The sequence below is a fragment of the Trachurus trachurus genome (assembly GCF_905171665.1).
Source record: "Trachurus trachurus genome assembly, chromosome: 3".
Taxonomy (NCBI): domain Eukaryota; kingdom Metazoa; phylum Chordata; class Actinopteri; order Carangiformes; family Carangidae; genus Trachurus; species Trachurus trachurus.
The window spans coordinates 23,126,571-23,152,103 of NC_139893.1; the positions used below are offsets into that span (position 1 = coordinate 23,126,571).

General features: G+C 40.4%; 1 protein-coding gene across 1 annotated transcript; it reads left to right on the top strand.

The window, feature by feature from the left end:
* Positions 1-1,048: 1,048 nt before the first annotated feature.
* Positions 1,049-22,055, top strand: slc7a10a (solute carrier family 7 member 10a). Its single transcript, XM_083997780.1, has 11 exons — positions 1,049-1,239; positions 6,270-6,474; positions 7,924-8,075; positions 17,107-17,232; positions 17,851-18,004; positions 18,164-18,287; positions 18,511-18,614; positions 18,756-18,852; positions 19,031-19,180; positions 19,839-20,016; positions 20,135-22,055. The coding sequence occupies exons 1-11, from the start codon at positions 1,134-1,136 to the stop codon at positions 20,233-20,235; spliced, it is 1,497 nt and encodes a 498-aa protein (XP_083853906.1). The 5' UTR covers positions 1,049-1,133; the 3' UTR covers positions 20,236-22,055.
* Positions 22,056-25,533: the final 3,478 nt, after the last annotated feature.

The following is a 25,533-nucleotide window of genomic DNA, read 5'->3' on the forward strand; positions in this document are numbered from 1 at the left end:
ATGGTTTGTGAAGCTGTGATGTTTTAGCAAGTCTTTTTTTTTTCACTTTTTTTCCCATTTGTTTTCACCCAGGAATTCAAAAATTTGAATTGAGCAATTTAACTATTTCAAAATACATGTGTGTAGAACTGTAACATTTTGCTAACTGGGTCACACACCTGCAGGTTTTACTGGGTTTCCTCTCATCCCAGAGTATAAGTTGTAGCTATAGTACTCAGTTAACTCCTTTGAAGTAGAGGCAGTTAGTGGGTGGGAGTTCAAATTACCACAGGGCAGGTGAAAACAGACTGTGACCTGAATCCTGTCTGTCCACATTTTAGACAATTAAGTCAATTACAATTCCCAGCTCAACCAAACGTAGACATATAAAATATATAATAATAATAATAATAATAATAATAATAATAATAATAATAATAATAATAATAATAATTTCCAAATGTATTAAGGGATAACCCCTTGAGATGCATCATCTCGTCTTCCAGGGGGTCATATACATCAAAACAATCAGACAATACAATACAATCACATATACACAACACAAAACATACACTTAAAATAATAATAATAATAATAATAATAATAATAATAATAATAATAATAATAATAATAATAATAATAATAATAATAGTCAAGAATATTTTATGACATATTTGGATACACCCATACCTCTATTCCTTTCTGTTATTTGATACATTTCCTTATACATCCTGATGCTGTAACGTTAAGTTTATGCAGTTTCTACATTACAGTTGCAATATCTAAGTGATATTGAGTTGCAGTGTCTTTTCAGGGGATGAGAAATCCAGTGTAAAGGCTTTATTACATTGCAGTTAGGTACTGTTTACTTACATGTAAGACAAGTTTAACACGTGTGAGGAAGCTGAGTAATTCTCTTTTCTGTTTACTTTAGCTTCAAGCGTTAACTCTCTTGGTCTTGTCGCACTTTTACATCTGCCTATACCTGAGTCAAGGTGGGTTGCGCCATGGTGGGTTTGCGCATGCGCACGCGCACGTCCTCCTCCGTTCATCAGTACGATATAATAAGGGCAGGTCGGAGAGCGGAGCCTGGTTTAGTGTACAGTATCTGGACCGGACCGAGGCGGCTGGAAGCTCATATGTAAGGAGAGGAAATGGGGGATAAAGAGAAAAAGAAGAAGGATAAAAACTCGCCTAACAGCGACAGAGTCACTCTGAAAAAAGAAATTGGACTCTTAAGCGCCTGTGCTATTATCATCGGTGAGTGTGTGACAGCTTTTGATGTAAACTGTGTGTTCATGAAGAGCCGGTCGATGCGGTGTAGCTACATACAGTATAGTTAAGTGGAAACGTGTCTGCGCAGACAGTTGGTGGAATAACTGCAGTCGCTGGCAGATTTGCAGTTTCCTCTGTGGCTTTGTTTAAGTTACAGTTTCACGGCACACTATGAGAGTCTGCCACAGCAGGAGTCAGTTTTAGTTCGGGTCCAGGTCTGACTGTGAGGACGCTGAGGAATCACTTCACTGTCCTCACAGTTTATGAGTGATAGGTCGAAATCTGCCATAAAACAAACCGCCAAAAACGCACGGATGTTCCGTTTTACGCACGGATGCTCAACCTCTGATGTCTGAGCCCAGTTCGGACTTTTGGGTTGAAGGTAATGTGTGGAAACTGTTGCATCAGTCTCTGATGATCTGAATATGGACATGCCTACGTGGCTGGATCCTCATGTGTTGAACTTGAAAAGAGACAAAGCGCAGCCTCCATGTGGTCTCTGTAGGACAGTTAAGCGTGACGCTCTAACACTGCCGGGGTTCATCATGGTTCAATTTCTCAAGTTGCGCTCTGAGTAAAGCAGGGCATTGATGCTTTTCCCTCCGTTTCACTCATCCTATAAACCCACCCAGAGTGAGAGTGGTCGCGTGCTGCAAGACAATTTACTGTAATACAGCCATTGTATGCAGAGAGTAGAAGACTGGGCAGGAAGTTGCGTGGTTGCACACGATTTCCTGTATAAATGTATAACTGTGACATGTTACGGAAACAGCGAATCGAATCGACAGCATACGCTTTATGAGCTGTTATAATCTGACACTGATACAGAGGATTCCCCAAAACTGCATCTGCCAGATTATAAATGGCCCCTGTGACCTGATACATCCAGCATCTGGTCTCTGTGTTTGTATGGCACAGTGGGGAAGACTATTGACTTAATGCAATTACATGAATGTTGTCATCATGATGCAACAGGTTATTGTGTGACAGTCTGTTCTTGGACTTTGTTCATCATCACACTTACTTTTTACATTTCATAATAAACACAGAGTGATAAACTGCACCTTTTAAAAGCAGGGCAACTCTGCTATTACATTTCTGCAAAGCCTGGCTGAGTAAGAACAATACAACAATCTTCGTACACCCTGACATGCCAAACATATGAACTACTTTCTGTAGTTATAACTGGAGATGGTCTTCAAATGCACATGTTTCTGACTTTTAAGCATCTTGTTTCAGCTTGTATGACTGTGTGGTCATACAACAGCAGAGTCACAAGACAGACATTGTTAGTCCAAAGCTAGATGTCATGGGGCATCAGGAATGTGCCCCTGAAAACATAAAAGTATTTCCATAGGTCTCTCCACTGTGCCTCTGTCGATGGGATCACAAAATGATAAACCACAAGTAGGCGGACCCCTGCAATCTGGTAATCGAAGCCAGATGTGGGTCGTTGTGGCCTATAGAACTGGTGTTTCCTGCTCACACAGCCTAAAGTTTCCATACTGGATTTATGTTGAATGTAAGAAAAAAGTGGAGAAAAATAACTCACTAGGGGCATTGCTAAACTCAAAGTAAACTTACTGTTCTGATAAGCCTCTGCAGTCTATCAGACAGCTTCAACTGTTAACTATTTGGTTCGTGTGAAATTAATGCTGAAATCACTCAGCTTAGTTGTGAGCACTTGCCAAGTATTTGGAGCACAGATGGAGTAACGCCTGTGCAGTTAATACAACACAAACAACTTGAGTCATGCCACAACCCACCAGATACAGCCTACTCACATATCCAACACCCCGCACACCCCACTATTGAAGCTGACAGTGCACATGGCTGCTGCTGCTGCACTGCATGCAACTCTTTCTACTACTACTACTACTACTACTACTACTGTACCACCGCTGCTGCTGCTGCTGCTGCTTACCTTTAAGACTCAACTCTAAATCAAATATATCAAATGACAATTATAATAATCTAAACTAAACACATAGCTGGTTTAGGAGGATTTGCCAATATGACTCAGAGGCACAGATAAAAGTGCAAAAACAGTTCACCTTTGTTATGGTTTGGCTGGCCAAAGCAAACAGTGACAAGTAGTGGGCAAAGTCAGGCTGCAGGACCTGGTCAGCCAGATTAACTGGGGACAAAGGAACAGTTAGGCAAAGCAGACACAAGCATGGCTGCATTGCTACAGAGTGGTAAGCAAAGCAGACAAACTGACTGAGAATGAGTGGAAACGTTACACTACAAGTACCTGGTGCTGATCAGTTTAGGGGAGTGGGAACAGGTGAGGTGGTTAGCTGGGAGGAGTCACGTGGCCGAAGAGCAGGAAAAGCCGGTGTTTCTAGTGTTTTTTGCAGGGGGCTGTGGCTGTAGAGTCTCCAATGACAGGACTGTTAATAATATGGAGGAGGATTTTTAGTAAATTTCTATATTATCCCAGCCCCACCTCCACTCAAACTAACTTCAACAACCACTTCCATCATTCCCTGCCTTGTTAGACTTGTAGGACGAGTGAACAGATAGAAAGATACTGTGTTTACCACCCTAACATTTTACCACACAGACTTCCTTATAACATGACATAACACTGGTTTTGTCTCATTTAGTCTCATACTGGAGGCGGATGGAGAGATCTTTCTACTCTTTTCCATGAATTGAATAAAATAGTGATTAGTCTTAGTCAGTGCAGGGGGGCTGAGAGGGTCAGTAGGACTCTGATTCACGCTTTCAGCTGTGATGCCAAACTTTATGACATAACAAACACAACATAGGCATTATGTAACCGCTCTGCATCTCACCACGGCCTCCACAATCAAATCTGACAGTGATAAATGCTCTGTCCGGACCTCCTCCTTTGCTGTGCATCATTAGGGAGCATTCAGAGTCAATTTAACGCGGAGGCTGCGATGGTGCGCCTCACTGGGTTTTTTTTTTTGCTACAGCTATTTAAGCTGTTACCGTGGACAGAGTCAAACTTTGTCCCAAAGTTGGCCAAAAGGATGAAAACACGCAGGACAGTGCAAAAACAAATTGTGCTTAGACAGCTGTCGTTAGTTTTTGTTTTTCTCTTTTCTTCTCAGGGATGACGTATGAGTGCCAGGATAGATTTGAACTCATGACATGGTGGCTTTTAAGTATGTAACCTCTGATCATCCCTGTTTAGGGGGACAGCTGAGACAGGACCCCAACAAGCCATGTATCTATCTACACAGGGTCCTGTTGACCTAACCAGTTCCATCTGGAATATAATAATAATTGTGTGTCATTATATACCTGGGACAAATTTAGATTGTTTGCTAATTTAGCTGTGACTTAAAATCATACAAGCAGCATAACGAGGTAAACACATTTTTTTGCACTGTCAGTTTCCCTCAACAACAACTCCCATAGGTCACTTTGCTAACTGTCTGGTCATCAGGGAGCCAATGAGGTCCTGGGTTTCTTTTTAATTAATTAGATAATTATCAGATGGCTTCACAGAATTTGGGCATCTTTGGATTAACAAATATTAATTAGGCTGAAACAATCATCCTACTTAGACAACTACTTAATATGTTGTTGTTAAAATATTTATAAAAGCTTAGACCTGTTCATGTGAGAGGAGACTTGTAACCTCAAATGCCTTGTTTTTTATTATTAAAGATTCCTTTTAAACTTATCCCGCATATATTTAATTAAATAAAAATAATAATAAGAAAAAAAAAACAATTGGCTGATTTTGACCCCAGTTGTACACTCTGATGCTTGATTGATGCTTTCTTATCTTGATTCCAGAAAGGCAGTTTGTTATTTGTTCAATTTATTATGGTAAGACCTCAGTCACATATTTCAGTGTACACTGCATTATGCATATTATCTGTACTCTGGGCATAGTGAAGCTTCTTTTTCCTCTCAGTGGAAAACAATGACTCATGCAGGTGCAGCGTTGGGGCTGCAGTGTCTAACTTAACAGTGCGAAACCATTTCTTCTTCTTTTTTTAACACAGACACATTAGGCGGTTTTACAGGTATGATGGTCTGTTGCTGGGAAACAGCAGTGATAAAATTGAACTATACTGTTATTTTAATGATCATTAAATTGTATAATTGCAAAGGGGTGACGTTAAAGAGATAAAACAAGGATTTAATTTGATGTTTCTATGCAGCAGCACAGGAATAATTGCTGGCTCTTGTCAGCAGGTTAAAAAGTTGAATGGAAATAAGTCAAATAGAAGCACTGTAGTTGACACGTGTTTTCCTCCTCTGAAACACAATACTGAGGAGAGAGAGCACAGCTTCAGGCTACTGAGACGAGGCGCGTGTGTGTTTTTTTCTGTACAAACATCTCCACATTCAACCACATCTCATTACCAAATGCCAGACCTGAATGCCAAAACTGGTTGTTTTCCAACTCAAAGAAAGGAGGGGAGGTCATTTTATTGAAGCTTTGGTCTTATAATTGTTGTAAATATATAATTGTTGTTTTTTCCACTTACACCACCTGTCTCTCTGATATAAGCATTCAGTGTTCAGTAGGAAAAAAATTATTCACTAATATCTACCGTTTGGGTGTTTTGACCCTTGACCCTTAGCTTCTTTATAAGTGTGTTACAAGATCGTACAAGTTATAATTAAACAGTGGGTTATTTTAAGATTGTACTATTCATTTAATAAAACAAAAGTCAGCTGAAGTGAATCCATAGAGATTTCATTTAAGTGGGTATGATGTTTTAACAAGCCTCTTGGGATTTCTTGGCTAATTTTGTTTTGTTTTTTCTTTATCAAACTACAGGTACTATATTTGAGGAGTTGATGAGCCTCAGATAAAACAATAGATTTCTTTAGTAGAATAATAATTGATTGGTTGATTGATTTATTGATGGCGCGATATGATTTAAAATTAAAGTATGATGGTTTAAATTGTAACAGCAGGTAGATTGAGTTGAGTAAAGATTGAGTTCTTTGAGTATTGAGTAGGGTTAAATTATGTATGACAAGTGTTAAATTACCTTAATCTTTGTTTTTCTCCTTAGGTAACATCATCGGCTCTGGGATATTCATCTCTCCTAAAGGAGTGTTGGAGCATGCAGGCTCAGTGGGACTGTCACTCATCGTCTGGGTCTGTGGAGGGGGGATCTGTGCCCTTGGGTCCTTGTGTTATGCGGAACTGGGTGTCACAATCCCAAAGTCTGGGGGAGACTATTCATACGTGACAGAAATCTTTGGAGGGCTGGTGGGGTAAGCACTATTTTTTGTCCAGTCCATATTTTTTCCACATAACGATATCCAGCCTCTCAGCACTAGAACTAACTTGGTATGAGTTACGCTGCAACAATCCTGGATCCATACACAAGGACTGCCTGTCTAGAACCAGCTCTGACGGTCTTGTGACTTTCATGTGGTCATGTGACATGTCAGCTGATCACAGAGTGTCACTGTAAATCTGGGAAGGTCAAACATGCCCTGCACAGCATGCCTGGGGAAGCTTTAGCCTTTGTGGCTTTGTCCAGCCCAGTTGTTTGCACCTGTAAAACGGGCCGTATTAAAAGTGTCACATTAATGGAGCCAGGAAAAAGCCATGAAAATGAATGAAACAAACACCAATTAACCATATACCCTACCCTCACAAAACTACAGGGAACTACACACTTGATTAGAAACTTTGAATTTTAGACTCAGTCCTAGAAAGCTATTTGTTTTTAGTTTGTTTGTTTGACTTCCTGAGGAGTTTCCAATTGCTGACAGCAATAGAGATGTTATAAGTAATAGGTAATGCTGTGCAACACATACTGTATTTGTAAAACCACTGTCCATTATAACATTGCAGACATACCTAATTGTACCTATTTAATGGCACCTTCCTTCCTTCTTTGTGGTGGTACATCCCTCCGTAATATCATCCAGCTCACTTTATCCCACCATAAAGCATTAGGCAGCACCGGAAAACAGCCTCTCCAACACTAATCGATGTCTTTAACACTGAAGTTTAAAAATCCACTTAATTAAACACCAAATTAAGTTGAACTTGTGAGTATTTCAGTATGGGTTGTGGATGCATATATTATTATAAACAAAAATCTGCCCTGGTCATAAGGGGCTCACATATGTCAAAAGAAAAAAAAAAAAAAAAACTTTTAAAAGCCATATTGTTGACAGTGAGTCACCTGAAGTGAATCCATAGAGCTTTAATTTAAGTGGGTATGATGTTTTAACAAGCCTCCTGGGATTTCTTGGCTAATTTTGTTGTTTTCTTTATCAAACCACATTAATCTATATACAGGTACTATATTTGAGGAATTTAGGAGGATCCTCAGATAAAACAATAGATTTCATTAGGAGAATAATAATTGATTTAGTGAGTGAAATGATAGTGTGATGGTTTAAATTCTAACAGTAGGTAGATTTTATTAGTGAAGTTTGAGCTCTGTGAGTAATGAGTAGAGTTGAATTATGTATGACAAGTGTTAAATGACTTTAATCTTTGTTTTTTCCCCTGAGGTGACATCATCTGGTTTGTCACTTCCACCCACTGTATACTCTTTCAAAGTGACAGTCAACACACAAGGATGTGCCGTGACAGCTTCATCATATAACTTTCTATTTTTAAAGATAATTAATAAAGTGAAGGACTGTTTATTATCATGTGAGAAACCAAGAATCTCTTTTTTGTCCCTTTGTCTTCTGTAGCTTCCTGTTGTTGTGGAGTGCCGTACTCATCATGTACCCAACCACACTGGCCGTCATCGCACTCACCTTCTCCAATTACGTCTTGCAGCCAGCCTTCCTGGATTGCCTGCCTCCATACGTCGCCACCAGACTCCTGGCCACCATTTGTATCCGTGAGTCACAAACAATTCGAAACCCTGTGAATTTTCTTTAAAATTTTAGTCTCAAATTGTTGTATTTTTGTTGTTTTGTTTTGTTTTTAAGCTTTTCTACAGATGATTAGTGAATCAGGGTAGGACAGCCTCACAGGCCTTTCTCTTTTGATTTTCTACACATCAACTGTGCAGGAGAGGATTTTTTTTCCAGGGCAAAGACGCGGACACTGGATGCTTCTTTTCATTGAATTTAAAGTCAGATTGCCTTCAGGTCTTTCCAATTCTTTCAAGTGGGGAAAAAATGATATACATCCTTCCCTTTGAGGTTTCAGAGATGCACTCGTTTTTGTACCATATCAGCACAGGAATACTCACTGTAAATTCTATGTAACATCAAGTTTGGCCTTGCATGAAAGTTGTGAGATGAGAAGAACTGACACTCATCAGTGTACAGTATGTAATTCAGCCTGACAGCTCGAAATGTTTGACTTTCGACTCGAGGAATGCAGCATTAAGGCGTTGATTCGGTCTCTGTTGTGCTACATTTGTGATGGCGAGGGTTACAGCTAACAATGTGAGGAATAATTTCAACTTGCTGCAAAAACAAAGCTCAGTGAAACTCCAAATAAATCTAAACTAAAACAGCAAACTAACAAACCAACTTGACGGAGCACCATGAACCACAGTCACCAGCTGCAGTCTGAGACAGAGATGGAAGAATTGGAGATACATAAATAATAATAATCTCCACAAGACCAAAAACTGTGATTGGTTGTGACAAAGTGTGTAAACAGAGGGCGGGATTGTGTGTAGCTGCAAGCAGACAAACATCTGAGAGAAGCATCAAAGCAGTGGAAAGATGCATCATAATCATAAAGTCTGGTCAAGAGTTTCAAAATAAAATCAGAGTTGAAGAAGAATGCAGAGATTTGAGAGTGCCTTTGTGTCAAGGTAATCATATCCACAATTTATCGTGTGACGTTCGACTTTGGGGACACTCGTGACTCATATCGTGAATCATGATTCTACTGAAAGAGATGGTCAAATTTGTGTCATCTGATCTTTTGGCCATATCACCAACCCGACATTGGTCAGAGCCAATCAAACTGTTCATGAGTTTTCTGTCTTTGTACAAAGCTCAGCAAACCATGTCCAGGAGCTGTATAACGCCTCTGACATTAAATAACATGCATCATGTTGACGGTATGAAGCCTTGCTCAACATGTCCAGCCTGACAAGCTGGTGGATTGCTGCAGTCTGCCAAGTTTTGACGGATCAGCTCTCCTGATTGACGAAAGAAAGTTTGCATTACATGCCAAGGATCACACGGGTGCACTGATACTCCGACTGCCTGGGTCAGGTTTCTCGTTGGCCACTTGCTGCCTCTGTCATCATCACATCTTGGTTCACAGTCACACACTTCACACTTTGCGTACGACACTTGGGTTACTCACCTGACCATGTGACCTGACTGACTTCTAGTGAGGTAACATAAGAGCAAACATACTTACTTTCCTATAGCAGCAATTACAAGCAACTGATCCTACCAGAGGGTCTAGGGTAGAAGGTCAGCGCAAACTGGCTGAATGTTGAATGATGTTAGATCATAAGGACTTGTTCAGACTATGTATGAAACAAAGGTCCCTGTCTAAGGAAATATATTCCTCCCAGTGAATAAGGCCTCTTCCCACCTGTTTCCACCTCTTCCCACCCGGGTCTGTGACCATAGGGTAAGGAATACGCCACAAAACTACAAAGGGTAAATCAAACTCTTCAATCCAGATCCAGTTTATTTAATCTCACAGCTTGAAGATGTTATCATACTGTGACAGTCCACAGTGTCCTGATGGCTGCCACTGTCATTTGATAATTGCTTATGAACGCTGCGCTCTATTTCCAGCCGCTGATCTGTGCCTTCCCTTGAAATGCTGGAGTAAAGCAATATGTATTTAAATAGCCAGTGGCAAACGCAGACTCTGGATGACAGGCCAGCCAGTTTGGTCTTGTCTGAACTGGTTGGAGAAAGGGAAAGACAGAACAGGCTGAGCTATCTATGTGTGCATGTGTCATGGGAGGGTGGGTGGGGGTGGTCGGGAGGGGGTTAGCATTTTCAGAGCGCACCTCCACTATTTTTGGAAACAGAATGTTACAATTGCCGCCCAGCGAGCGACTGTGTTTATGTGTTGTACTCTTGAGTGTTGGTACGAGTTTTTGTGTGTATGTGTGTCAGTATCAGTGTCAGACTACATAATGGTGCCAGCCTCTGAGGACGCCGCTAATGAGAGGGTGTGTCTACGCCATTGTGCATTGTTTTGCAGTGGTTACCGTGACGCTCCTGTCACTGAGCACCATGGAAACAGGAAATGGGCAGGACACCTTGCACATCAATGATGAGGGGATCCAATTGGCCAGATGATGACATTCTGGTTGGCTGGTTGATGTTTGCTATTGGCTGTTTGGTCCCCCCCCCCCCCCCCATCCTCCTCCTCCTCCCTGGTCCACAAGCATCACACTTCAGACCTTCAGTCACAGGGACATTGTGGTCTTCTCTGTGAGACCAACAGTTAAGCCAGCTCCAGTCTTTATATCTGAAACCTTCTCAGCGAGGAGCCTCCACAGAGATCTGGTAGCTACTGCTGGAGAAGATATTCCTCTGAGTCCCAAAAGAACAATGAGTGAAATAAGCTGACGGTCAAAAGTTTGCTAAGTATTTTCTCTGTAGCTCCATTGCCACCAAACACCATAAGCAGATACATGGAAGCCATTTCTCTAACAGATCATTGGTTTTTGTGAGTTAACTTTTAGTGAACTTGCTTTGCTGCCACTGCACATGTGGTAATGACTGTTGTAATCACCAACAGTCTTTTCTGAGAGTAAAGGATGGATTGCTATTTTCAGTCAGAGGTCGCACGTTCCTTCAGCCTTAGGTTTACACAGCACTGAACGCAGTGAGTCACAGCGTTGTATTGTGTTCACCATTAAAGGGATAGTTCACCCAAAATTCAAATTTCACTCATTATCCACTCACCCTCATGTCGACTAAGAGCTGGGAGAAGTTTCAGAGTCCTCCGTGCCTTCTCGGAGTTACAGCGGGGCTCTGTGCAGCACTGCATGTCCATATGACGGTTGAGAATGGGGCTCACTTTTCTTCGTCCAATAAGACACACCAAAAAACATCCAATTACCTCCATAGTGCTCGTCTGTAATGTCCCTCTTGTATTGAAGCTGGCGTCAAGGCAAATCGCGCGAGATTTGGACTGACCAGGAAGAGTAGTGCTGGGAGCTTCCGCTACAAACAAGCTTAAAATAAAGATTTATTTAATTTGGGGGCTTCAATACAAGAGCCCTTAGTCGACATGAGGGTGAGTAGATAATTTCAATTTTGGGTGAACTATCCCTTTTAAGGTCCTGAACAAACTCATGACTATGAGCCATGCAACATAAACTGAGACACCACCAAGTCAAGTTTGTAAATTGTCCACAAAGAATCAGGAAAAACTGGAGATCGGCGTTAAGTATCGTGACTGTCAGAGATGAAATGTAAACTCCTTTCAGCACTTTGGACAATGTTTTTCTGAAACACTCAGGGAGATTAAGTGGATTAAATGTTGTTCTGCACTGTTGACTCTGACTGAGGCCTGTTATGTCAACTGAACTTCTCCCAGTGAAGGGTTTATGAATGTGAGTCAGCCTAGATATGTGTCCCCTCTCCTTCCTCCCCTGCAGGGAGTACTGCGTGAGAGTCACAAGTGACCGAGGGGCGCGTGTGTGTGTCAGTGTGACTGTGTCTGTGAAAACCAGACAGGTCCAGTTGTGGGCTGGATGTGTTCATCTAAGAATAGGAGCAGTGAACAGCCCAAAGTACTGTAACGTCTCCAAAACACCCATTTCAGTAGTTTTATAGAATAAACCCGTTTGTGTTGATCACTTTTACAAGACAGAAAACACACAAAAAACAACAATAACACAATGAATGTATTGCTTCTTTGAAAACATGAAAGAGTGAAGCTGGTTTCATTGACTTGGGCATCATAGATTTCACATCAGACCCAACAACCACCAGAGGACTGACGTGTCAGTCACTTAATTATTACTGAGGAACAACATCAGCATCTGTTGTTCATCGCAGCACAGCAGGATGTTGGTTTGAGTCACCACAAATGTGTCCTACGTTATTGGTGGTACAGCAGCAGTAAAAAGAGAGAGCAGTCATGGGTTTCAGCCAGTCGCTGTCCATGAGCATAAGGAGGTTGTGGTTTATGGCTGATTGGCACCCTACACTGGAAAACCTGTTTTAAGTATTTTTGCTCCAATGCACTTTTAACTTATTTTCATTTTTTTGTCTTTCTTTTTTTCTTCTAAAAACAATATTTTAAATTTTACAGAAGCTTTCCACGACTGACCAGAGAAGCTGAGTTTGCTTGACACACACACTGTATCATATCATTCCTTTGTTTTACAAAATTTGCCTCTGCTCTGCTTGTTATCAATGACTGAAAAAGTAAAAGACAATAAGTAAATGCACAGCAGAGACACGAAGGAAACAGTGTGCAGTATGCAGGCTAAGACCACATACAGACATCATGTGCAAATTAATTTAATTCAATGTTGGCAGATTCCTATGACCACGCTGGACTGGTTACTGTATATGGAGAGCTGCACAAAACTCATTTACTATTTGATTGAAGGATCATGATCTGCCATCAGACTAAAAGCTGCAATTGGTCTCCAGGTGGAAAAAAAAACAGTGTACAGAATGAAAAAGGAGAGAAAACAAAAGGTGAAAAAAGGAGCAACTAGTCAACACTTTGAAACTATTCAACACATACAACCTGTCCTCGTCTGCTGTTATGAGAATCCTTTGCCTCATGCATCAAATAGGATTTTGATCTCATGACATCAAATGTTGTCTGTTTAGTAGCATGGCTTACATTAAAAACATAAGGAATATCAATTATGGAGCTCCAGGTCATTAGTTAAAACATGTCTGTACACATGCAGCTCTGTGAGAATCTGTCATTTGGGAATTATGGCAGTGAGTCTATTCAAGTTGACACTCTGGTTTGGTTCATGCCTCAGAGAAAAACTGTTAAGTGCAGTTAATTCTTGGAAAAAATGCAACACTGGGTGATTTATTTATTCATTTATCAGTTTTTGAAGGGGGGTTACTGCCAGTTCAGTGATTCCAGTGATCAGATCCTGGCCTATAGGAGGCGTTCCTGAGGTTAAAGCCCCCTGATAAATCTGTGCAGAGTCAGGATCAGCCTCCATTAAAAGCTAAAGCAGCAATAAGTTTAGTATTCTAGTGCTGAGGCGGCCCTCAATAGAAATCATGAGGCAGGACACAGATTTACCTGCGCTGTCACATTCAAAGCTCGCTGGCACCTCCTTCCTGTCAGACTCAACACAGAGGGAAGCTGGGGGAGGTGGTGGGGGGTCTGGGCTCCGCAGGAACACAGGAACGGAAATGCATGTAACACTCCTCTGGTAATGGACTATAAAACACAGTGGTGTTGTAGGGGGAGAGAAAGCTCTGCCCAGTGCCACCGAAAGCTCCTGCCAAAAATTCACACACGTGTGTGTATGTGAGTGTGCCCATGCCAGCGGAAGCAGTTTGTTCAGATTTTCTGTGGTGGGAGGGGATCCCGGTGATGGATGGTATTGTTGATAACACCTCCGACCATAGATGCTCTCTCTCTCTCTCTCTCTCTCTCTCTCTCTCTCTCTCTCTCTCTCTCTCTCTCTCTCTCTCTCTCTCTCTCACTCTCTCTCACACACACACACACACACACACACACACACACACACACACACACACACACACACACACACACACACACACACACACACACACACTGCCGATCCTGAAGGAGAGTGTTTTTGTGTAAAAACTAAGGCAGAGTGAACGATAAGGAGACAAAGTTTAGAAAAATAGAGATTATATAAGATAAAAAGAGGGAAACAAGACAAAAGATAAGATATGGAAAACTGAGACTGGGTAAAGAAAGATGGCGAGTTGCACACAACCCTCATTCTGAACCACCTGCTAATCTGAGTGCCTGTGAAACACAGTGGGTGGATAAAGGCCAGAGCAGGGCTTTATATGTATTACACAAATTCCACCTCCTTTAATACTAAATACTGGCAGGTCACTGAAAAAACAGAGACTATACTGTACATTGATGTCACTTTTTATGGACATGCCCTGTCCTCACAGTTTAGTGGCAAGCAAGTGAATTGTGTTAAATAAAAGCAAGTTACAAAGTGTGTGTGTTTACACATCGACCTCAACATTAGGTTTTGTGCATGTCGACATGGTGAATGTGGTCCTGATGATATTTACTGCAGCAGGGAACTACTTTGTGTCATTGTCTAGTCACGTCAACATGTTGACAGGTGTCTCAGCTGGTGTGACCCATCACAAGATGGTCTCTAGTTGTTCAGTTCAGTACAGGTTCAGTTTTGCATCCTGGAGCAAAAACTCTGGGTTAGCATCTTTAAGGTCTCTGTCGTTGAGAAAGACTTCAACCTACCACAGCCTACAACTGGGCAGAAATGTTTGGATTTCATGTTAAAGCCAATTTCTTTGTTTGACACTGATACGGACTGAGGAGAAACAACGACTAGAACCTATTGGTCCATTCACAGTATTATGTTGTTTATTAAGATTATTAATTAATTGTTAATTGTTAATAATTAATTAATTTGTGCATGAAAAATGATGACTAACAGATCTATTGAAGGCTTCCTTGGCAAAATCGTATTTCATATCTTTCACTGTATATTTAAGAGAGATCTGAGTTAGCAAGAACTTTAACAAAATTTTAAGAAGATGCATTTACAAAAGCTTTTTATAGAAGTTAACTGCACATTTCTATTTATGGTTTTTCGGGGTGTGGTGTAATGTGTACAGGAGAGCACACCACTTTGCAAAAGTTTTCAAAAATGTTTTCACACATTATTTCTCTGTGCGAGCCAACTTACAATTCCTGTTGGGTTTAGCTCTCACTTGTGAGCCGCCACTTTAGTTTGAGGGCATCTAGAGAGCCACTTGCACTTGCTCCATTTGGCTCACTTGGAAATTGGCCAGCCCTTGTTATTGGTGGCACTTGCAAACACGCAAAACTGAGGGCCAGTGTGAGGGACAATGGCTTAGAGAGCGGTGTGTGGGGCAGAGGCACACACACACACACACACACACACACACACACACACACACACACACACACACACACACACACACACACACACACACACACACACACACACACACACACACACACACACACACACACTTTGAAAGTAGGAAACAGGAGGTAGGAAGCACTGATGTTCTCTCTTTTACGTTCGTGCTGACACAAGAGGAATGTGTGAACAGTCAGAGGCCCGGGTGTGCAAGTCGACCATGAAGCGACAGGGTCAAAGGTCTGCTTTAGTTGTTGCTTTCTCAGTAGAATAATTGATAATTTATTGAAAAGAGGAATAATTACCTTGGCTATAAAAGTTCCTTGCAGAAATATTGAGTAACACAGGGTGTGTGTGTGTGTGTGTGTGTGTGTGTGTGTGTGTGTGTGTGTGTGTGTGTGTGTGTGTGTGTGTGTGTGTGTGTGTGTGTGTGTGTGTGTGTGTCACATCATGCTGCCAGGTGTGTTAGAGTGCCGCAAAGAATAATAGAAACCACTGTACACTCACATCTGAAAAAGTATGCAAAATGTATTGGGATAAGAAAGGACATGTGCTGTCCCACCATCTGAGATAGCTAGTGTGAAGTGTATGTGAGCTATGACTAAGTGAAACTTGGAACAGATTGGTGGTGAATCAGGTCTGGCACTCCCCTTCCATAGTGGCAAACAAGAGTGAGCTCATGTTGCTCTGACTCTCGTCTCATCCATTTATTCCTCCTCTGCATCCACTGGGTGCAGAACAAGAAAAAGCCATAGAACTGATATTATAAACATATCGTTCCAGCTGATCATTTACTAAATAAGTATATATTTTGTGCTCCAGTGTATTGGAGGCTGCCAGTTTAGCTACTTCTCAAGTATGTGTGTTTAACACAGAAATTGTTTAGGTGCTGTCTGTGGTGAAACTATCAGATGGTTAAACAAAAAAACACTATCAGGATCAAATCTAATCAGCCTTCGTTAAATGTTTACTTTCTGGCCTATACATGTTCTTTAGAATGTTTTGCAAATGTATCACCAGGAAAAAACAAAATATCAGATGGACAAGGATATTCAGACCCCTTGCTAGGACACCTGAAATTTAGCTCTGGGGCCTCTTCATGACTTTGAGTTGTTTCCACAACTTGATTAGAGGTAACCTGTTCATCAGTTGATTGGATGATATAGAAAGGCACACACATGTCTATAGAAGGTTAGACAAGTGGAAGAGTCAGGACTCAATCTGGCGGCTTGGCAAGGGCCTCTGTATGAGCGGTCACCAAGAACGTCATTCAATTCTCAGAGCAACAAATGGTGCCACCACAGAGCTGCAGTCAACTTCCAATCTACTGCATCTGACAAACCCCCAAAAAACATAGGGTCAGTGACAAATAATGGTTGGCAAGATGAGCAATTCAGAAATAGATGTTTTAAAAGCATGCCTCAGATTTTTTTTATATTCATGTTGTTTTTATGTCATTTGAAATGACATTTGAACAATGTTTTAACAAAAGTAAGATTAAATGCCCCTGAAAATGTCAAATGGTGTAACCACAAAGGAATGATAAATATTGAATATTTTATCCACCTACATTGGACATAGACATATCCTAAAAACACTTATTTTTTAATATAATGTGTGAAAAATTATGCAAAACTTTGTCAAGAAACATAGTGTTGCATTGCAAACGTGAATTACATTTATTCCCTATTTGAGTCCAGATTTACTTTCTTGTAAAGTCAGATTTATGAAAAAATATTGGTTACACCTCTTGACATTGGGTTCATCACGTAATTGGCCCAATTAGTGTATAAGCCTGTTGATGTTCCCCTGAGGTTAAAGGTGTATATTTCCTCTCTTTGTGTATTTATGTGTGGCTGTGCAGTGTTTCTGACCTGGGTGAACTGCTCCAGTGTGCGCTGGGCAACGAGGATACAGGATGTTTTCACTGTCGGAAAACTCCTTGCTCTGGCTCTCATCATCGTGGTAGGACTCGTCCAAATCTGTAGAGGTAAACACAGACACATGCACAAATGTAACGTCACTAGGCAGAAACACTGAAGAAAACAATACGGATTGATCATACAAAAAACAATGTATATAATTAATAGTTATTAGTTTCAGCAACAGAACTATGACATAGTTCTACTCTAAAATGCTCCAAATTAAATGTATATTGTGAATAATATAGCCAATATGATAATAAAAAAAAAGGGTTTGTGAACTTTTGATTAATGACAAATACAGCAAACTGGTGTGCACAGCAACACTGTGTTGATGTTGGTGACCCCTGGTGCACATGAATAGATATCACATAAAAAGCTATTTCAGAAAGTGAATAAAAATTCTTCTGGTATAAAGTCTTGTAACAAATGGGAAAAGTAACTTTAAATTATAACTCTTGGTGATTAGGTGTGGGTTTTACAATTATACCATGAAGGCAGGAAAATATTTGAAACTCGTGAACCATTAGTGCCACTTCCTGTTTGAAATTAAGTCTCTATACTCTGACATAGAGTCTCCACATAAGATGCTCTTAAAATGCATGACTACTCTACTCTTATATACAGTGTGAGCCAAATCTCTTTACTGCTTTATCTACCCATGATTTTCTCTCTCCTGAATCCAGGTCACTATGATGCCCTGCATCCCAGTGTGGCCTTTGAGTTTCGTCAGGACCCCTCAGTGGGGCAGATAGCTCTGGCCTTCCTCCAGGCCTCTTTTGCCTACAGCGGCTGGAATTTCCTCAACTATGTCACAGAGGAGGTCGTGGAGCCACGCAAGTATGATACACACGAGAATACACTGTGTTTTTCAGGTTTCTACTGTTTTTCATGAGCTTATATACAACAGATACAACAATGGCCCACAACAACTATTTTGTCAAAATGAAACAACATTTGAATTATCCTTACTTACATTATTGTTATTTATCTCATCAGGAACCTGCCTCGTGCCATTTATATTTCCATCCCACTGGTGACTCTGGTCTATACCATGACCAACATTGCCTACTTCTCCTCCATGTCCCCTGAGGAGCTATTAGCCTCCAATGCTGTAGCAGTGGTAAGCATCACTTTACTTCCCTGTACACCTTACAAGAGAGACATTTCTATAGAAACATAATTAAACAGTAGGTCAATCAGCCATTTAATCAGTCAGTCAATAAGAAAAAGGTTATAATCAATCAAACCTTTTCTTTCATACATTTTAACCTTGTAAGTTGCAGTCCAGTCTTTTTTTAAATCAATCATGAATCAACTGAAGGGTCACAATTGTGTTGTTCCAGACATTTGGGCAAAAGCTGCTGGGGATGTTTTCATGGGTGATGCCAATCTCTGTAGCACTGTCCACCTTTGGAGGAATCAACGGATATCTGTTCACCTCCTCAAGGTAGTGACACTCCATGCTTAACCTTCATTTTACTGTTTTTATTTTATTTTATTTTTTATACCTACTATTGTGTCCTTAGAATAAAAATAAGTGTGTCAGGGGTCACTCACATGTAGTACGTCTGTGTCTGTCTATTTGTAGATTATGTTTCTCAGGGGCCCGAGAGGGTCATCTGCCCTACCTGCTGGCTATGATCCACCTAAAAAACTGCACTCCCATCCCAGCCCTGCTGGTCTGTGTAAGTTCTCCACTGCCTGTTTAATCTACCTTGTCAAGCTCCACAATAACAATGAGCTGTAATATACACAGAAGCAATACTTTACTTGAAAGTACAGACCAATATGGTAATGTTTTGCATCTTTTTAAACTAACGTTTTACATATGACTGACCTTGTGCCTGTGTTCATGTCCCACAGTGCACTGCCACAATACTCATCCTGTGCATTGGAGAAATGCACAATCTGATCAACTATGTATCCTTTATCAACTACCTGTCCTATGGGGTAACCATCGCTGGCCTCCTATACCTCCGCAGGCAGAGACCCAACCTAGCCAGACCCATAAAGGTACAGGACCACAGATCCACGGCAGGAACAAACCTTCATTTGGGGCATATTTATTCCATGACCTTGTTGAAGACATTTAACCCTTACAGTTCTCTGCCATGTTCAATGTCAAAACTCTGTTTCACTTCCTGTCTCAATTCCTGTTTTATTTATCCTCTACATAAATCCAAAGGATGCAAAATAGCAGCAGAACATACCAAAGACCAGACATGTAAATGGGAAAACTCCATTCATACAGATGTATTGGGCACTGAATTGTACCAAAACTATTATATCAAACTGAGTACACAAAAATAAATGGTCAGCTCACCCTCACTTAAAGTTCCTTTAATAATCACACTTCCTCAAGAAGTAACATGAACTGATACTTTGGTAACAGCCAACAGCTGAGGAGGGGCAGCATTACGCATCTTTGATTCTCTTTTAAGCATCAAGCTAGCCAGGGAGTTGCAGGCTAGTAGCAGCTAAATGTTAATAATACTTCATTTGACTTCATTTCATCCCAACATTCATAAGGTCATTGCACAGTTTGCTCAGTCGTTTAGTGTGCGATATGATGGGCAAAACAAATCCAAAGTTTTCATTCTCCCATTTTCAAAAATAGTTATTAAATAAACAGTTTTCAATAATTGTATCCATCTGTTTTTATTGTGTGCAGGTGAGCATGTTGGTCCCCATCACCTACATGATTTTCTGGGCTGTGCTGCTGGGCTTTAGCCTGTACTCTGAACCCGTAGTGTGTGGCCTGGGTATGGTCATCATGCTGACTGGAGTCCCTGTCTACTTTCTGGGTGTTTGGTGGAAGGACAAACCAAAATGGATCTACAGGCTAGTGGGTGAGTTGGGTTTTTTTCCACTGTAAAGACATAATGAAATGATATTTGAAAGAATGTTTGAATTTTTTGTTGTTGTTGTTGTGAGTTGCGATAATTAAAAGACCTTTTTTTTTTGCAGAGAGAATCACGTTCATGGGCCAGAAGGTGTGTTACGTGGTGTTTCCTCAGGAAGACCCTTCAGAGACTGAACCACTCACTGCTTCCAAAGCCATTGACTGAGCAGTGCAGTCAACCAGGAATTCCCCCTTTTACATCAACAACTGTACTTCCAGTTTTTGCATTGCAGTCTCTCATGTTGTTTGGTCATGTTGTGAATGGTGAAGAGATGGTTTCGCCACTTTCTTGTATAGGTGTAGCCCGAATGGGGCTGCAATGAAGTCCCACTATAAAAGAAGCAGATGGTTATGTTTAGGGCATTAGCATGTTAAGCCCTAAAGCTGGGGCATGTGTTTTTATTTGTTGGTTTGTTTTGTACTGTGTATCCCTTCTCCTTACCAGTTTGCCAAGTTTTCTCTTCCACACAAATTTTCATCTCATCTTCACCCTTCTACTCACTCGATGAACTTCCATCTGCCATGTTATGCTTCATTTTCAAGATCTTTTAGTTTTATTACCTTAGATATTTGTGCTAATGTGCCTTATGAAGTCTATGTGTTGGTAAATAGTATTGGTTTGTGCGGGTATTTTGAGTGCATAATAACTTAAGAGGTAAGCATGCAAGCAGTTTCAGCACTTAGCAATACTTCTCTACTAGTGCTGCTATCTTCATCTTTGTTTCACTAATTGCTCACTCGATGTTTACTGTTCGTCAACTGTGGATGAGTATTTCTCTGCGTCTCTGCCTAGCTACAGTACCTGGCCATTCCGTTTACTTTACAACCCGTGTTCTCTCTGTTTGTCATTACTCTCTCCAAGAGACACTGCAGGTGCCTTCGTGATTTTATTAGGAGGTGTCTTCCACAATGACACTTATCCTTTCCAGCAATATTTACAAGGGAGCAGAGACAGGAGAGTCACCATTTTAGACTTCTGCTTGAAGAATGGCCGGTTCTTTCAGACATGAATAAGCTGCATCGTAAATAACACATGATGACAGGTAGTTCTTCCAGGTTTTTAATATCTCTCTGGTCTCAGTGTTGAACATGCAAGCCACTGTTGCTCTGGAAATGTTCTGATATCTGGGAATGCCACTGTGAACTCCCATTCTGAAAAGGTGCTTGACCTGCCAAGACAGTGATTACATTTCCCCATCTCTATCCTGCTGTTGTGATACAGTGGGCCACTTACCATATATGTGTTGTGGTAACAATAGCAGAAATCATATTGACAGATAGTTGGATGGATGGTAGTGCATGTTTACTCACGCATGGGCCTATTCCCACTTCCCCAAAGACACATCAACACTGCAATGACACCTCGTCTAGTGACATTTTATCGATCAACTGACTTATTGTGATACTATTATGTGTTGAATTAATCATAGTCTCATTGACCTGCATGGCAACTCTGTTGTCTTGTTGACTATATTTACTTATTTTTGCTCAATTGAAATACCAAGTTGCCTCCAAATTGTTTTGGATCTCCTTACTGAATTTATAATACCACTACAATGACACAGTATGTCTTTTACTGTGATATAATCAGTGTTGATATGCATTTGGGTAATCTCTTGTAGCAACTGAGCTATGAGCTGTTTATGTTGTGCATAGAACAATACATATGGTGCGAACCAGCATATTGAAATGTTTCTAGTCCTGCAGGTGCTGGGAATTTCCCCCTGCATCAAATCCACAGACGCACACTTGCACACATGTCTATTTGCAATGCCAAGGCGTTGGTAGTTCAGTTGAGATCTGTAAATAATGTGTAAAGGAAAAAAACTGTTACAAATGCGCCACGGACTCCTAAGATCATTCCCCAGACATGTTGTGACACTGTAAAATTGATGGGTGTACCTCTGTGTTTTGTAAAAGACTGTAAAGTTGTACAAGAATAACAATGTAATTGCTTATTAAATATAGCAAATTATGAAAGCATGACATTTTTGGGTTGGTTGACACACTTTTTGATTTTTGTTTTTTTAAGTAGGCAGTCTTGTTGAAATTAAACTGTTCTCTAAAAAAACATAAAACTATTCTATCAAACGCAGCACAATTTTTAAAAAAACTATTAAAAAAATGAAGTTCAGTTCTCCAAATCTTCTTCTAAGCCATTTAAAAAGTAAAGACAGCAGTAAAGTGTATTTATGCAGATGAATTCAGGAGTGGCCTTTAAAGCAGAAGTAAGCAATCCGGTCGTTTTGGCTAACTTCTTATCAGCTGATGGAGTTAGCAGTCCCCGCCCTCGTCCCTACATCACCACATTCACACGCATCCCTTGGCTGCACACACAGAGAGGGCCGCCCCTTTATGCCGTTCTCTCTCCTCATTGGATAAAGGTTGTAGGATACAAGGAAAGTTTTTTCCTCGGCTTACAGCAGAGCAGAGTGACTTGACAGACCCGTGTTTCGGACCAAACACTCTATATAAGTGATTGCTGTTGGAAGATATAACTATTTAAGACTTATATTAACACAAACATTCCGCTTACTTCTGCTTTAATGACATTTATCAAATTTTGTCCAATTTGGATATAACAAGTTGATGTTCCATGGCAAGGGATCAGAATTCACCATGCTGCCATCGGCAGCCTGTTACACAAAATAAAACCACATGGTTGTCAAAATGGAGCTTCACCAACTTGTTGAGGATCATCTGGCTGTGCAATTAAGAGGATGAGTTTTTGTTTTTTGACTTATTTGACTTTTAAAGCAGAATATTTGTGTTAATATAAGTCTTAAATTGTTATATCTTCCGACAGCAATCACTTATATAGAGTGTTTGGTCTGAAACACGGGTCTGTCAGTCACTCTGCTCTGCTGTAAGCCGAGGAGAAAACTTTCCTTGTATCCTACAACCTTTATCCAATGAGGAGAGAGAACGGCATAAAGGGGCGGTCCTCTCTGTGTGTGCAGCCAAGGGATGCGCGTGAATGTGGTGACGCAAGGACGAGGGCGGGGACTGCTAACTCCATCGGCTGACAGAAAGTTAGCCAAAACGACCGGATCGCTTACTTCTGCTTTAAGTTACAAAAACCTGCAGTAAGAGAGAAATTCCCAGTTTCCAGTCCAATTGTCATTGGCTGTCATAGGTCAATGCTAGAAACTAAAACAAATTCAATCAAGAATATTAATTTCCCCTGTTCCCAGATTACTCAGTACTGATCCTGTGAACTGATCCAAGACCTGTGGCTTTTCTGTAGATGAGTGTGTACCATCGCCAGCACAGACACACCTCAAGACCAGACACTAACCCTCAGATTAGGTTGCTGTATTAGGGTGCTGGCCACCAATCCACAGGCCTGGGATGTTTGAGTAATGAAATTCAACAGGACAGTACCTCCAGAAGTGCTGCGATTCCAAGATGTGAGAGGATAAAGCCTGTCCCTCGACTCGACCAGTCCCTACGTACAGTAGGCTACGTCTGTCCATACTTTTGCCACTCTTACAGCCTGAATGAGCCAGTCTGAGCAAATACCAAATGAAACAGTAGCTAAGGTATCCTGGAATTCAGCAAGAACTATTGCTACTGTACTTCTGTATCTAATCATGTCTCTTAAAATATCCCATGATTCATTCTGCTGGTGCATGACAGTACTATCAGAATGACTTGCAGCTACTTACAACTACACTATAACATGGGTTTCCCCCAAGTGGTATGGCTTCCCCTGAAAATGAATAAGTAATGAAACTAAGCAATTCATGTATATCATGATGAGTCCGTGCAGTTATGGTTTCTTTGAAACAATTTGTGGTTTTGAATGACATTCACAGGTTTCTTCATGCATCGAGCTCCTTCACTTGACTTTGCTGTTAACAATAACATAACAGCAATGCAATCATCACCTTACAACAGTTATATCAGAGAGATGGATGACTGTCCAGTATAATAGCTTCAGAGTATTTGTATTTTAGGGGACATAGCTCCATCTTGTGGTTACATACAGTCCCTACATCCTCTATAAATAACTGTAAAAACTATTTCTCCTTCCAGCTATTATCATGACTGAAATGGAGTAAAACGTTAAAGAAGGCTCTTCTTTTGCGGTATTATTCATCTGATTTCCTCCTGTATTTTTTTTATTACTATTATTATTCTTTCTTTAAATACGATCAAACCATGAACAAGGAGCTGACTCTTTCTTCATCATACACATTCATTACAGACAACTACATTGGCCTACTAAACAGTTGAGTGTTGTGCCTCTGTATTTTGGAAACAACTTGAGTTTAAAGTTGCACAGGAAGAACAATGTCATTGCTTATTAAAAAGAGCAGCTTTTGAAATGGGATGAGAACCTTCACATGCTATTATACTATGCTAAGGTGGTGACTACAAGATTTAATCTTGTAGTCACTTATCCAACCCCTTATCTTGATGCACATCAGTATCTTAGAATTGTTTCTTTAAGCAAGTTTGCATGCTAACATCTGCATTTCGCAAATTCAACACGCCGCTACAATTACAGTTAAATTAGTGATATAATATTGAAGATCAAAATGATATTACTGTATTTTGTCCACTGAAAAAATTTCATATGATAATCAGCTTGAAGTTTATTAACTGCAGGCACAGGAAAACATAGACTAATAAACAGAAAGCTGTTATGTAGGCTATCACACAGGGCTTTGATCAGTAAACCCCATGATGCCATGGTGGTATTTCTCTTTCAGCATCAAAATATACAAATATAGATCTCAAAATGTGAGAATGCCTTTATACAAACACAGTGTATGACGACCTCAGCCTTTGACAGGGGAGAAGCTTCAAAATCAAACAGCAAGGAAAAGGAATCTGACTAATAGACAACCTGGTTCAGTAGAATTACATTGTCCGATGGCCTTAATCCAGTGTATTTACCTGTGTCAGTGTGTACATAAAACACAGCATATCACATTGATATACTTACTGGATACAAATTTAAATTTAGAGATGCTACTAAATCATCTCCTATATAATATCTTGTTCGTGGTCTGCACGTGCCAAAGACTGTCATAAATATAAACCGAAATTGTGCAGATTATCATTTTAAACATGTAAATACACTCAATTAAGGCCACTGGAAAACATTTCCTTTTCCCTAAATCCCCTGCTATAATAATCCCAGAGACAAGATTCCTGATGCAGTAGTGCACTGTAAGTCCATAGCAGTTCATTGTTACATGTCATATCATAAATCTCTTAAATCTAATCTCTTCAAACATGTAAACCACAGCTGTGATTCATGAAAGCATCCATGATCATTACAATGGCAATGACAGTCCTTTAAGGCATTAATTACATCTCTGCACATCACAAAGCAAGTTTGGACATACCCTACTTTAAAACTACAGCTAACTACTTCACTTCAACTCAAATATGGGCTGTCAAGCTTCAAACTGAAATGTATACAAGTGATTTGTATTTCTCTGAATGTCAA